This window comes from Anoplophora glabripennis, unplaced genomic scaffold, assembly GCF_000390285.2.
Source record: "Anoplophora glabripennis isolate ALB-LARVAE unplaced genomic scaffold, Agla_2.0 scaffold59, whole genome shotgun sequence".
NCBI lineage: Eukaryota > Metazoa > Arthropoda > Insecta > Coleoptera > Cerambycidae > Anoplophora > Anoplophora glabripennis.
This window is the reverse complement of record NW_019425991.1, coordinates 1,297,838-1,312,199: the sequence shown is the minus strand read 5'-3', so window position 1 is coordinate 1,312,199 and position 14,362 is coordinate 1,297,838. Positions and strand designations below refer to the sequence as shown.

The window sequence follows — 14,362 nt, the reverse complement described above, 5'->3', positions numbered from 1 at the left end:
TTTTTTTTAAACTCTATCTTTGATTCAAAGGAACCAACCAACAGTTTTTCTCAAAACTAACAATATTTTTTGTAATTCTAGTGAAAAAAATTAATCAAAAGTTTTTGTAGACTTCAATTTTTTTAATTTTTGTCATGCCTAGACGGCATTTATCCGCACCAGAAGTCGCTCAGCTAGTGACTCTCGTCCAAGAAGGGCATACGTATCGGGATGTCGGCAATCGACTTGGCGTTAGTTCCTCGGTCGTGTCTCGGAAACTTTTGATTAACTTTTTTCACTAGAATTACAAAAAATATTGTTAGTTTTGAGAAAAACTGTTGGTTGGTTCCTCTAAATCAAAGATAAAGTTTTAAAAAAACTGTTTTTTTCACACTTGTTAGCTTCGTAAGAAAGTTTAGGATAATACGCACTATTTTATCGCAGACCGAGGACTACACCAACCTTGGGGGTATCAACTTTTAATCAATTTCGTTAATTCAAAATAAAGGAAATTACGGTACGGAAAGAGTACATCGCTTCAAAACAGACTCAATATTTTTATCTTGGGTTGTTAAAAAATAAAGAGTTAATTTTCAAAAAATCTTCATTTTTTTTTCTAATTCAATGAGAAAAAATGCCCAATTGTGAAATAATTGAAAAAAAAAATAAATTTTTCATTTTTACGAACGTTACAGGGTGCTCAGAAATGTAAATTTTGCTCCTTTAAATTTTTCTAAAATTTTGATTAAGCGGCCCGGAAAAACCGTTCGATAGATCGATCTGCCCATTCACGGAGCTTTTGGGGGATACATCGAGGTGTAAAAATTCGTACAAGCATTAGACTCTCCATCGATATTAGCAAAGATGCGGTCGACTTAGCAAAACAAGTCAAAAAGTCACTTTTTTCACATTTTTCAAGTTAATGTCGAGGATGAAAGAAAATTTTTTTCTTCCAATAACGCTACATAGTCTTGTAGGACATTTATTCGAGATTTCGAAACCGCCCGTCAATTTTCTGTCTGATCATTAGTTGCTGAGATATCGATGGTTAAAGCCAAAAGGATGCTTTTGTATTCGAAGTCGAATATCTCCGGGTCAAATTAACGTAGAGAAAAATTAAAAAAAATAAATTAAAGCTGAATGAACAGGCTATCAAGTTCATATCATGATTTTTGTGTAAAAAATTTTTCCAAGCCCGTGGACCGAGAAAAATAACGCAAAAATTTGAAAAAAATTTTTTAGTCTTGTTTCTTAGAATTTCGCGATGACTGTCGCTCCTAAAAATTTTGAGCTAAGAAATCTGGAAACTAGACATTCGGCGATTTAAAATGCTTTTTTTAAAACCTTGATACGATCATTTTTAACTGAGATACAGCATTCTGAAAAATCACTAAAAATTCGAAAAATTGTTTTGCTCCCTTAATTTTTTGCAGAAGTTTACTCAGATTATGAAACGTCTTCCCTATAGCCATCCTTGTCTTTCGCACGGATTTCTTTACTTTACTTTGTCGCTCTCTTGTAAAAGCAGATGGACCATGTGGATTTTCCAGCCCTGTATAACTATATCACGCTCATGCGTTGTATATTTCATTTCGCAACTAAGGCTAAAAAATTAAAAAATTCCCAGGTTGCAAGTTTGAAATTAAAAAAAAAATATAGATGTGAAAATGTATTATTATGAAATCTACCATGAAAAAAATCAATGCGATTGTGGAAGATGCTCGGGATCGTCCAGTCTAATAATCAGTTAATTTGTTTATATGGCCATAACTTGTAATCTATTCAACTTACCGATTTCAGATTTCGTGCGAGTTATTAGACAGTGATAAGGAATGAGAGGATGCGATACCAAAACATTCTCGTAATAATAACGCAGTTTATAAATGTTTAATTCAAAAGTAATAAATAAACTTCTTCTGTCTATAACTTTTGATCTAATTAATATTTTTTGACGCTCGAGGACTAGTTTTGTAGGTCTTTTGAAGACGAAAGAAAAAGTACGTTACTGCATGTTTTCTCGTGGAAATGAACGGAAAAAGTTATAAGCGAAAAACGTGACTTTACGTAAAAATTATACAATTAACCACCCTGTAAACAATCTTCCCCTATTTTTTAAGACTGTGGAAACTAATATGTTATTGTACATAATATTTAGCATCTATAGTGATAAATTCAGATTGTCGAAACAAACAGTCGCAAAATGGTCATTTCCTAGCTTATTTTCCTGGCCTATAATATAAAATATGCTCGCCACAAAATAGGTAACACTTTTAATGTTAATACAATATACTATTTTTAAGTTTTCAATGTTTATGATCTAATCGACTGGACTAGGTATGATTTCTCTTATCAAGAAAAAGACAATGTTCGTTCTACAAAGATTAGTGAAACTTAAGATTAAAAGATATATTGATTGCGGTTATCTTGAGAGATGCAACTTAGACAATGTTGCGAAATTTCGTTGCGATATTTTTTCGAGAACTGTCGTTAAATGTTGATATTTCAATCATGTTTCCTAAGTACCGAAATCAACTATAATTAACGTATTTTTTTAGAGATGGTTCGTATCAATTAATTTTTGAACGCTCTGAATAAAAAGTCAAATATTAATAATTTGAGTAGTATTTATAACTTTTGATAACATAGAAATTTACCTGTCATTTAAGCTCAATCCTAGCTGGCTATCACCCCCTGGGTGAAGGCCAAAAAAAAAGAAGAAGAAGAAGCAGAAGTTAACATCAATTCCTCATTGCTTGGTAGTGGTCAATGGTCAGTTTGTTTAAATACTAGTAGATTGTCTTTGAAAAAAACTTGTCCCGATAAAGTAATGTATTAAACAAATTAGTTCATATTGCATAGACATGGCTCCTTTTCACTGTATTTTTAGTTCAATGTTGTTGTTGTAATAACTTGGTAACTTGGTTTTAATATTTAGTAAATGTATACAAATTTTAACAATGTCCTTGCATCTCTCTGTTTCGATGGTTTTTAATTCAATCTCAGGTTATGTAAGTATGTAATAAGCTTTTATAACTTCTTATTCTAATGCATACATCAATTATATTTTATAGATGTCTTGAGAAAGGAAAAAAAACGTTTCTGAAAGCTTGACAACAAACTCAAGAATGTTGTTATTACATTAGCCCTTAGCTCTCTCTTAATCAAACAACATAAATAGTCACAAAAGAACCCTTATTCACTTTATTTTGAGGGTGATGAAATTTTAAAAGTAACATTCGACGGCATCCCATTTTTTCTAGGAAACCAGACTACATTGTAGTGGGCCTTGGAGTGCACAGCTTGAAAGAAGTAGGGACGGGAGTTTTGACATTGCAAACCAGCGACTATGTCGCTCACAGTGGCTATAATGGAGATACGTTCCAGAACGACATAGCCCTGATACGACTACCGCAAAACGTTACGTTCACCGAGTATATACAACCAGTGCAACTGGCCAACGGCATCAACAAATACGAGGGCGACAAAGCTACTTTGATAGGCTGGGGGCAAACGGAGAGCGTTAGCCTCTCACTGGTCCTGCGAGGAGTCAACGCGACCATCATGACGAATGATGCCTGCGGCAATGTAAACCCCACTTATAAAGAGGTAATTACAGAATAGAAAATCAATTCGAGACGAAATACGAGCGGTTAGAAATATTGTATACTGCGCGATACTGTCGATGTCGTCTCGTAATAAAAATATCCTGCAGTTATGTTCATTCCACTTCCGTTTACAGGTAATCAGACCCATGCATATCTGCACGTACGGCACTGGGACCGTCGGAGTATGCAGCGGCGATTCCGGCGGACCTCTCTTAGTGGACGGGGTACAAGTGGGCATCACTTCTTTCGGAACAGAAATCTGTACCCTCGGGATGCCTTCCGTGTTCACCAGGATCACAGAATTTCAAGACTGGATCGCAAGAGGCGCAGCAACCACCCACGACGCCCTGCACTTTACGGCAGTCGTTCTGCTCGCGTTGTGCTTCTCGTATCTTTTCAACTAATAAGACTGACGGGTTCACGTAATAATTTTATGCGCTGCGATGGAGCTCCAACCGTCACAGACGACTTTTAAGAGAGAATATTGTAAAGATAATTATAAACATTCGTGATTTTGTATCTACTTTAATAAATAAATATTTATATCACAACGCTTAGTTTTATTGATTACAGGACCCACCGGCCGATAGAAATATAAATGCAAGGTAGTATCACTCTTGATATTAGTAGTCCAGGAAAATTAGCGAAAAAAAAGAGAAACTCGAAAAAATTCCTATCCGCGATATTATTGTAAAATTGTCTAAAGGAATATAATACAAGACATCTCTCATCTCGTGAGTCAAAAACTGTTATTAGCTAACTTTTCTATTTAAACAAATAAGTGAGGAAAACAGTTTTTTCACTTTGCAGGGAAAACCATCAGTTTTAGCGAAAAGTGACTCTCAGACAGCTTGTAGGGAGTAAAATTATCTACAAAATGAGACTTGTTAAATTAAAATCGGTTAATAAACAAAAAAGTTATTGCAAAAAAAACAAGAAAAGTGCCCATTTTTTAATTTGTTTATAACTATCGCATTTATTGTTAAAATTTTATAAAACCTATGACAAGTTGAGGGTTTTGTCATACTTTAAAAGTGTGCCAAAAGTGGGCGCTGTAGGTGCCATAGTTTTCACACAATTCAATTTGCTTATAACGGAGCCTCCAAAAATTATGTACTTTAAAGCCTCTGTACAGGCGTTCATTTTCAACCAAACATGATTCTGAAAGTGTCATTGTAATCTTAAAGACGTAATTAAGCGACCTATTTAAAAAATATCACCCTTCTTTTGAAATTAACATTCTCAAATTGTGCATTAAAAAAACCGTGCTTTTTTCGCTTATAAACAATTTGAATAACACTGTTGCTATTTATGCTATCTCACCGAAAATAGATTCAATGGATAGCTGGCAAAAAAATACAATTTTTTTTTTTAAAAAGCACGCTTTAACAACCAACAGGAGTCAAGATAAGATTTTTTTTTAAATCGCAGCGCAATTGTTTATAAACATTAAGACTTGAATTTTTCGCAAAATAAAGTTTACGACGTAAACTACGATTTCCCGTGAATTGCATTGAATAATGTGGAAAATTAACGACTCACGAGCCCTTTAAAGAAAAGGTACTTGCTAAGTAAAATGTCCGGCGTGGTGGTGGGGAAGCTCGTCCAATCGAGCCGCACACGCGAGAATAATGAAATCCAAAGTTCAAATTGATGCGCATTGTAAAATTTTGCAATATCTCGGCTTCTATTCGTCGTAGAAACTACTTTTTTTTTTAACTGGTGTAGCTTGACGAAAAAATAAAAATGGGCATATTTATGAATTCGTAGAATAGCCCTCAACCCCCAGAAAAAATACATCTTTTATACTTGTCACAAAAATTATTGTTAAATGAAATATTAATTAAAATTTCAATTTCGAAATTATTTTACTGTTATTAAATAAATAAATAAAGCTATCATTCATTTAAAAAGTTATTTTTCATAAAAACAGCAAAAATTTTAAATTTTAAATTGTATTATATTGCATTATATCTATTATTGAAAATGATTGTAACTAATATTTTTTAAATTATGTTGCAAAAATTTTTTTGTATAAAATTAGTAATAAATATAATAAAAAAACTGTAATTTTATAGACCACATTATTTTTATTAATATTTTTTAATTTGGAGAATTTTGCAATAAATTCAAATGCTTTTTAAAATCTTTTAAGAATAAATAATAATTTGAAAATAATTTGTGAATTTTTACTTTAATTTTACATTTAAATCGTAATTAAATAACTAACAAAATATTGAAAAAATAAGTTTATTTTGGCTTAATATGTAAAAAAATAACGTTTTAAATAAACTTCATTTATTTATTTAATAATAGTAAAATAATTCCGAAATTGAAATTTTAATTAATATTTCGTTTAACAATAATTTTTGACATTTTTGTAAATTATAAAAAATTCAGTATAAGATGGATTTTTTCTAGGCTTCAGGGCTATTCTACAAATTCGTAAATATGCCCATTGTTATTTTTTCGTCGAGCTACCCCAGTTTAAAAAAAAAGAAGTTTCTACGATGAATAAAAGCCGAGATATTGCAAAATTTTACAGTGCGCATCAATTTGAACTTTAGATTTAACTTTTCTCGCGCGGGACTCGCTTGGGCAAGCTTCCCCCACCACCACACCGCACATTTTACTTAGCTAGTACCTTCTCTTTAAAGGGCTCGTGAATCGTTAATTTTCCACATTTTTCAATGCAATTCACGGGAAAACGTAGTTTACGTCGTAAACTTTATTTTACGAAAAATTCAAGTCTTATTGTTTATAAACCATTACGTTACAATTTAAAAAAAAATTCTTATCTTGGCTCCTGTTGGTCGTAGAGGGTACTTTTTGTTTTTAAATTTGTAATTTTTTGCCAGCTATTCATTGCATTATTTTCGGTGAGGTAGCATAAATAGCAACAATTTTATTCAAATCGTTTATAAGCGAAAAACGCACGGTTTTTTAATGCACAATTTGAGAACGTTAATGTCAAAAGAACGGTGATATTTTCTAATAGGTCCCTTAATTACGTCTTTAAGATTACAATGATACTTTCAGAATCATGTTTGGTTGAAAATTAACGCCTGTACAGGGGCTTAAAGTTCATAACTTTTGGAGCCTCCGTTATAAACAAATTGAATTGTGTGAAAACTATTGCACCTACAGCGTCCACATTTGGCACAGTTTCAAAGTATGACAAAACCCTCAACTTGTCATGGGTTTTATAAAATTTTAACAATAAATGCGATAGTTATAAACAAATTAAAAAATGGGCACTTTCCTTGTTTTTTTGCAATAACTTTTTTGTTTATTAACCCATTTTAATTTAACAAGTCTCATTTTGTAGATAATTTTATTCCCTACAAGCTGTCTGAGGGTCACTTTTCGCCAAAATTGATGGTTTTCCCTGCAAAGTGAAAAAACTGTTTTCCTCACTTATTTGTTTAAACAGAAAAGTTAGCTTATTAAATTTTTTTGACTCGCGAGATGAGAGATGTCTTGTATTATGTCCCTTTAGACAATTTTACAATAATCTCGCGGATAGGAATTTTTTCGACTGAAAAATTTTATTTTCTTGACCTATAGACTTTGGTTCCTAAAATTAGATTAAAATCGGATCGCCCTTACCCCGAAACCATCTTTACAAACAAAAACAGCAAGCAAAGTCCTATCGCCACCTTCTTTATATCTACGGTAGTCTCATTATCGACGTAACCCAAAGGCACCACGTACGGTTCTCTAATTCCTTGTCTTTCCAGAACTTTCACAACTTCCTCGAGAGCCTGCCTGTTTTTAATAACCTCTCTTACAGTGTGTTCGTTGGCCTGGATTAGATTGAGAACAACTGGGTCGCCCCCGGCTCGCTCCAAACTGCTTAGTTTTTCCTCCATGAACCGTTTGAGGTCTTGCTTCTTCACGGAAGTGTAGACGAATGCCAAGAAGGACCCCGCCATGCTCAGGATCAGCCCGAAATACTTTGTGTATTCCAGCTGGGCTCTTTGCTTCTCGTGCGAGTCTCTTATGGCGTTCGTGAAAGCCGTGAATAGTTCCCGCTCCGTTTGGTCGTAGTCTTGAAAGGTCCTGGATACTGAATTTTCCAGCTTCAGGATCTAGAAGAAGGATATCGTAAAAGTTCTTTGCTTTTCGGGTATGAACTACTTACTTCCGTTTCTTCCCTCATCAGATCTAAGAATTTCTGCAAATCCTCCTGTCTTTTCACTTTGTGTATTTGGTCTTGAAGTTCCAATGATTTTTGTCTGATATCGGCGAGTTGCCTACCAACTTCCCTACGTTTTTCTTGCGTTTCCAATAATTGGTCCTTAAATCGTACATTGTTAAGAACAATTCTGCGCATTTATAACGCAAGGAGAGGTAAATTATTACGTACCTACCTGTAAAGAAGTCACCCTGTCTTGGTAGAGCTTCACTTCGTCGAGACCGATCACTTTAACGTACCATTTGTTCAATCGATTTAATTTATCGTACATGAGCTTTTTATTCTCCTCCCTTACTTTACTTAGGTATTGTGGTGCCTCGTCTATGGTCAGTCTCAGAGATTTTTTAAGTGTATCCAATGTGGGATGTTTGATGAGCGATAAAGTCCGAACTAATTTCATTTTTCACTGCGACCTTTGTCCTATACAAGATGAATGAATTTAGATTCTTTACGGCTCGTTAAATATATTCTTGTGCTTGTGTACTTCTTAGACCTTCATACAAATTTAAAAGACGCATGGAAATACTTAATTACTTAGGTTGACAGTGTACTTAACCTCTAAATACTTTCAACTGTCTTCCTCTTCTTTTATAGAAAGCGATTTTCTTTTCTTCTTCTTCTAGCCACATTCAAAATTGATTATGAGGGGGAACTCTAGAAAGTTTCGATTAATAATGCAACGATAGGTGGCAGTGTACAAACAAACATAGAACCAAAGTTGAGTGAAGTGACAGAATATTTCAATTAACGAATAGAATGTCCGCCAATTTTACAGGAAATATTTTGCCTGATATTGATAACGTCAAACAAAAGCAGTTAAGCCGCGTTCAGATACATATTTGTCCTCCAATTTTATTGGCTGCAAAGTAGTCCTGTAATTAAGCAACCAGTAACAAGGAAACAAATCATAAACAAAGAGCTCGAAGCTTATATTTGCACTTGGCTTTAGATTCTAGACAGAAATGAGCCAGAAACCTTAGAATTATTGTTCATGTGGTTTGACTGGAAGAACATCGTGCTGTAATCTATATTAATCTATTTGTAATTAATTTAATTGTTGACAGGTATCTAGTGATAATGTGAGAATAGAAACTAATAATAAGATAAAAGCAAATTATTAATAGTAGAGATGTTCAATTATATGTCAAAAAAAATTATTTGTTGTAACAGTAACATATCTAAATGGCTTTTTATATACAGGGTATTTCAGGCATAAGTCCACAAACTTTGAAGAACTGTTCCTCTGGGCAAAAGAAGTAAAAAAATGTATGTAAATATATATACACAGGATATTTGGAAAAACAAAATTTAAGAAATCTTATAAATGAAGAAACATCTTTAATTAGTAGAATTTTAGTACAGCCGAAATACGAGGTGCCTTTTTATAGGAATAATACGTCACTGAGTTTTCTTCTAAAAATGATAATAAACTTACAAGGTACTGATTAAATCTCATTGTTTGTTACTTAAATGTATTCTAAAAAAAATAAGTAGGTGCGTATTTACAAATAAACATGATGGTAAATTGTTGAATCGTGTTATCAGTTACTGGAACTCATGTTTGTATTGTACCACCAGAAGCCCGATAAAATAATTATTATTTATGAATCGGTGTCTAAGATTTTAATCAAAATTTTACAAACTTTGACAGTGTTGACATTTTTCTATAACAAATTACATCTTAACTCTACTCGTGCATTGGTGCGGCGGTCTATACAGTGTGAGTCGAAAAATCGCATATCATTTGAGTTTTTTTATATTTTGACGCGCAAATTCCATTCTTGGAGTTTGGTGCCATTCTCCCGAATCACCTTGTATATTTTTCGTTGTTTATGGAAGTTACCACGGGTTTCTAAAAACCTCACATCTATCTCTAAGCTTCTGAGAACATGATAAAAAGAAACAGACATATTCTAGAAACATTATGAAATAAATAAGTAAACAAATGCACACTGAAGTCTGTTTTGAAAAGTTATTTTCATTACGTGTTAAATAACTTTCTCTTTCTGTAAAATTATAATTTCACGATTTATATCAGAAAATAGATGTCAAGTATTATTGGATATTCATTTAAATCTGAAGTATCACTTAAACTGTGTTATCTTTGTACTTCTATACAAAATATTATATGGTTATTAGATTATCAGGGGTCTCTGATCTACTTCAGATAGTGAAGAATGGTTCTTGGTAGTAGCGACATAAAAACATATTTTATCTTCGATTTTATATAAAAAGACAATATTTAACGACATGTCATTATTAGTCTTGACTTGTTTGAGCAGACATCGCCAAGAACAATCATGTTGTACAAGGCACTGGTGTGCTTGGCGCTTTTGTCATATGTTTATGGTTTCACGGTACGTATACTCGAATAATTCTATGTTTTGAATTTAAATTTTGAAAAAACCAACCACTGCGGAAACCAAAGCGAAAAACTGCATGATTTTTGTTGTATCTCGTATTTTCCAGGTGAAGCAAGATGATGGTAGTACCACCCCGTATTTTGTTCACCCTAAGGACAGACCTTCTGGTATTTCCCCTAGGATAATAGGGGGTGAGGAGGTCTCACCGCACAGTTACCCCTTCCAAGTGGCACTGACACTTTATACAGAATCTTCAGCATATTTTTGCGGGGGTACGTTGATATCCAACCAGTTGGTACTCACTGCGGCCCACTGCCTTGACAAGTAAGTATAAAAATTAGTTCAAAATTCTTTCCTTTAAGTTATACCGAGAGATCCAGAACGATTGATGGTGCGGCTACTTACAAATATTTTGTGTGCCGATATTCTATTATTTTTATCCTTCGCAGTTGGCTACACTGACAGTGATTTATTTCGTTCAGTGGCGGGTTAAGTGGCGTGGCAATAGGGTCACATATTTATTTTAATCACAAAAATACAACACAAAAAGCAGAATGTTGGCATTAATTAATTTGAAGGATTTAGATATTATTATTATTAACTTCAAAACTAACATAAGAATCGATTTTTAACAATTGTTTTATCTATCCTGTTTTTTTTATGCGAACTTCAAAGCAAACGCGACATTTTTTAAATGAATTTACGTTTACTGTCCACATTTAGAAATGTGAATAATAAATCGACTTAAAATTTCTTAAATTCTGGCATAAAAATATGTTACTTACAAGAGAATTTAAAAAAATAATTGATTTATTGGTTTAAAGTAAAAAAAGTGAATATATACGTTTAATTTTTACCAAAATTCTGCCCCTACTAGTAATAATAATTTTTGTAACTATAAGTGGTCATAATTTCTAACTATTTAAACATTGGAATGAAGAATAATAGTTATTTACATCCACTTGTGTGTAAACGGTTTACATATATGGAATTTTTTAGTGTTCCAAGGAAATAATAATCTAAGGGAGTTGAGTCCGGAGATCCTGGAGGCCATAAGCCTCGACTAATAATGAGTTTGTTATAAAATTCCTATTTTAACTGGATGTAAAGTCGTTTCTATGAACATGTGTGGATTCTCCGCAAACTACGTACCATAATTTTTTGAATTTATGTTTCCATTAAGATGAAACCATGCCTCATCGGTAAAAAAAGTTATATCTAAAAGACTGTCATCGTTTAAGTTGTTGTTAAACCAATTACAACAGTCCACACTCTTTTCATTATCTAATGGTAATAATTCTCGCACCATAGAAACTTTATATGGATGTAAATGTAATTTTCTTTAATCTACAATATATTTCTAACCTAAAACAGTTCGAGTACTTTATATCAGAGAAACCATCAGTACTTGTTTCCTCACCACAAAACTAACATTTATACTGCAGTCGGGTTAGACAAAAAATCAATAGTAGTCAATAGTAGTGTAAATTCAGAATCGCGACTGAATTCCACCCCTGCGTCAGCCGCCATTTTGAATTTAAGGAAAAATCGTTTTTGCTCAATATCTCGGCCATTTTCATCGTTACAACAAAAATGGTAAGGACTTAATTTGTTGCAAATGCGATTTCCTACAACTTCTTTTATTACAAATTTTATCGTGCGATCGATATTTTTCAAGTTAAGGGGGAAAACCAACATTTAAGATCCTACGCTTGCGGAGACGTCAGGCCTATGGAATGTTGAGCCCTTGAGTTTAGTTAGGCTTGTCATAGGCGTAGGACCTTAAATTTTGGTAGTAGCGAAAAAATCAAAGAGATCAAAATTGTAGAAAATATAATTCTTTCTAACTTTGTTTATGTTTATGTTGTAAAGTCAATAACAAACGAGATAATTCAATAATTATTATACTTTGTCACTATTTTCCCCCTTAACTTGAAAAATATCGATCGCACGATAAAATTTGTAATAAAGGAAGTTGTAGTAAATCGCATTTCCAACAACTTAAGTCCTTACCTTACCATTTTTGTTGTAAAGTTGAAAATGACCGAGATATTGAGCAAAAACAATTCCTTTGAAACCAACTCCCGCAATGTCCTACGCTCGCGTCTGTACCGCAAGCGTAGTACCTTAAATATTAGTTATAGCGAAAAAATCACAGTGATCAAAATTGTAGAAAATATAATTCTTTCCAACTTTGTTTATATACATTTATGTCGTAAAGTCAATAACAAATGAGATAATTCAATAATTACACTTTGTCACTATTTTCCCCCTTAACTTGAAAAATATCGATCGCACGATAAAATTTGTAATAAAGGAAGTTGTAGTAAATCGCATTTGCAACAACTTAAGTCCTTACCATTTTTGTTGTAAAGTTGAAAATGGCCGAGATATTGAGCAAAATCCTTTTTTCCTTAAATTCAAGATGGCGGCTGACGCAGGGGTGGAATTCAGTCGCGATTCTGAATTTACACTACTATTGACCCCCTCTAAAGGTTAGAACAATAAAATTGTGATCCCTAATTTTTTCCTGGTTAAATGACAACCCGACTGGGCTATTAACATATGATTAGTGTTGAAAAACACTAATTATTTAGAAGATTCAAGATAAATTAAAAAAAAAATACATTCGGCGAACACAAATGAATACAACAGCAAGCACACACGGAAGGCACGGATGTCTCTGAATTGACAGTCGTGTCGGTCGGAAATCTAAGAAAACGGAAAGTAATTTTGATCAAATGGAAGTAAATTTTAATATCTTTGGTAGCATTTACGTGTGACGTTGCTTCAATCGTTCGGTATAATCCTTCGAAAATCTGTTATTAGTTTTAACTAGTACAGGATTGTGCCGGCACAGAACAATTGCTAAGTGACGGGGCTTGTTAAAACGTTTAGCGTTCTTGCGGTTTATCTTTTTCATCTGCTCTCATATCGTCTACGAAAATCAGACACAAACGCATAATCATAGTGTCCTGTCTTTTCTAGGAACCCAAATTATATCGTAGTCATACTTGGACTACACAATCTGACCATTATAGAGGATGGAACATTGATACTGAATGCCACCGAGTATGTCGTTCACGAGGACTGGGATGGAGGTACTCTGCAGAATGACGTGGCTCTGATACGACTGCCTCATAACGTCAACTTCAGCGAGGTGGTACAGCCAGTGGGACTAGCCAAAGGCAATGACAAATATGAGGGAGATAACGCTACTACGTTAGGCTGGGGAAAAACGGAAAACGTCGACCTCTCCATGGTCCTGCGAGGGGTCAACACGACGGTTTTGACGAACGACGACTGCGCCAGCACGAACATAAATTATGACCTGGTAATTGTAGAGCTGAAAGAATAGGATAGGATTGCAAAACTGGACAAATAGGCTTTACAATTATTTTAATGTCACTTCTATTTGCAGATCATCAAACCCACGCATATTTGTACTTCCAGTGTGGGAAAATTAAGAATTTGCAGCGGGGATTCTGGCGGTCCCCTCATTGTGGACGGGGTACAAGTGGGCATCACCTCTTTCGGAACAACGGACTGCACCGTTAGCGACCCATCGGTGTTCACTAGGGTCACAGAATTTTACGACTGGATCGTAAGGAACGGAAATATCACCTCCGAGAGTTTGTTTTAATAAACAGGAAGTTATATCAGAAATAGTATTAGTTTTGTTGATTGTAAGACGATAAGAAAATAAATGCAAGTTAACGGTTAAATGGTGTATTCCTAAAATTCAATTAGAATTACATTAAGTTTACCACAACACTGTTTTTATGAGTAAAAACAGCCAATGAGCCTCTATCACAGCCGTCGTCAAATCTACGGAAGTTTCATCATAGATATAACCCAGAGACGTCACGGATGAAAGCTTTCTAATGATACGCTTGGTATCAATCTGAATAGGAATGTAGCATTTTATAATCAAACTTATGGTTTCTTGAAAGAAAATTGTAGCAGGTCACAGAATGGCGTAGGGGGGAAGTAGCATGATAGATGGAGCCACTTATGCTCTGTCTATACACATCTCCTTGTGAGTAACAGCACCAAAGGAGCTGTATTGTTCCAAAGACATATGGACCAGAGCGGATCTGTCGAAATATCCCACTTCTTTGATGTAAGATGCTAAGATGAGACAAGCTAATTTTTGCTGGATTACCTTCAGTACAACTCACCACATACTTCTATCATATACTGATCATTTTGCAATT

General features: G+C 34.0%; 3 protein-coding genes across 3 annotated transcripts in view; 2 read left to right on the top strand and 1 right to left on the bottom strand.

The window, feature by feature from the left end:
• Positions 1 to 4,072, top strand: part of LOC108906798 (brachyurin) — a 17,128-nt gene extending 13,056 nt beyond the window's left edge. The window contains exons 3-4 of the mRNA XM_018710168.1: positions 3,240 to 3,585; positions 3,719 to 4,072. Coding sequence (XP_018565684.1) covers positions 3,240 to 3,585; positions 3,719 to 3,988 — 616 coding nt within the window. The 3' untranslated portion in view covers positions 3,989 to 4,072. The remainder of the gene's footprint in view (positions 1 to 3,239; positions 3,586 to 3,718) is intronic.
• A 3,051-nt stretch (positions 4,073 to 7,123) lies between these two features.
• LOC108906802 lies at positions 7,124 to 8,328 on the bottom strand. The gene is made up of 3 exons (XM_018710181.1): positions 7,958 to 8,328; positions 7,729 to 7,884; positions 7,124 to 7,675 (listed from the first exon to the last, which is right to left on the bottom strand). The coding sequence occupies exons 1-3, from the start codon at positions 8,180 to 8,182 to the stop codon at positions 7,190 to 7,192; spliced, it is 867 nt and encodes a 288-aa protein (XP_018565697.1). The 5' UTR covers positions 8,183 to 8,328; the 3' UTR covers positions 7,124 to 7,189.
• Positions 8,329 to 10,040: 1,712 nt separating this feature from the next.
• On the top strand, positions 10,041 to 13,870 carry LOC108906808 (brachyurin). The gene is made up of 4 exons (XM_018710195.2): positions 10,041 to 10,139; positions 10,252 to 10,469; positions 13,134 to 13,479; positions 13,567 to 13,870. The coding sequence occupies exons 1-4, from the start codon at positions 10,083 to 10,085 to the stop codon at positions 13,786 to 13,788; spliced, it is 843 nt and encodes a 280-aa protein (XP_018565711.1). The 5' UTR covers positions 10,041 to 10,082; the 3' UTR covers positions 13,789 to 13,870.
• The last annotated feature ends 492 nt before the right edge of the window (positions 13,871 to 14,362 follow it).

Excerpts from the sequence above, each read along its gene's own strand:
- LOC108906802 (XM_018710181.1), bottom strand. The coding sequence starts at position 8,182 with ATGAAATTAGTTCGGACTTTATCGCTCATCAAACATCCCACATTGGAT. Across the intron at positions 7,885-7,957 it reads ACAGGGTGACTTCTTTACAG|GACCAATTATTGGAAACGCA; the intron begins GTAGGTACGTAA and ends GTACGATTTAAG. Across the intron at positions 7,676-7,728 it reads TGATGAGGGAAGAAACGGAA|ATCCTGAAGCTGGAAAATTC; the intron begins GTAAGTAGTTCA and ends TCCTTCTTCTAG.
- LOC108906808 (XM_018710195.2), top strand. The coding sequence starts at position 10,083 with ATGTTGTACAAGGCACTGGTGTGCTTGGCGCTTTTGTCATATGTTTAT. Across the intron at positions 10,470-13,133 it reads GCGGCCCACTGCCTTGACAA|GAACCCAAATTATATCGTAG; the intron begins GTAAGTATAAAA and ends TGTCTTTTCTAG. Across the intron at positions 13,480-13,566 it reads CGAACATAAATTATGACCTG|ATCATCAAACCCACGCATAT; the intron begins GTAATTGTAGAG and ends TTCTATTTGCAG.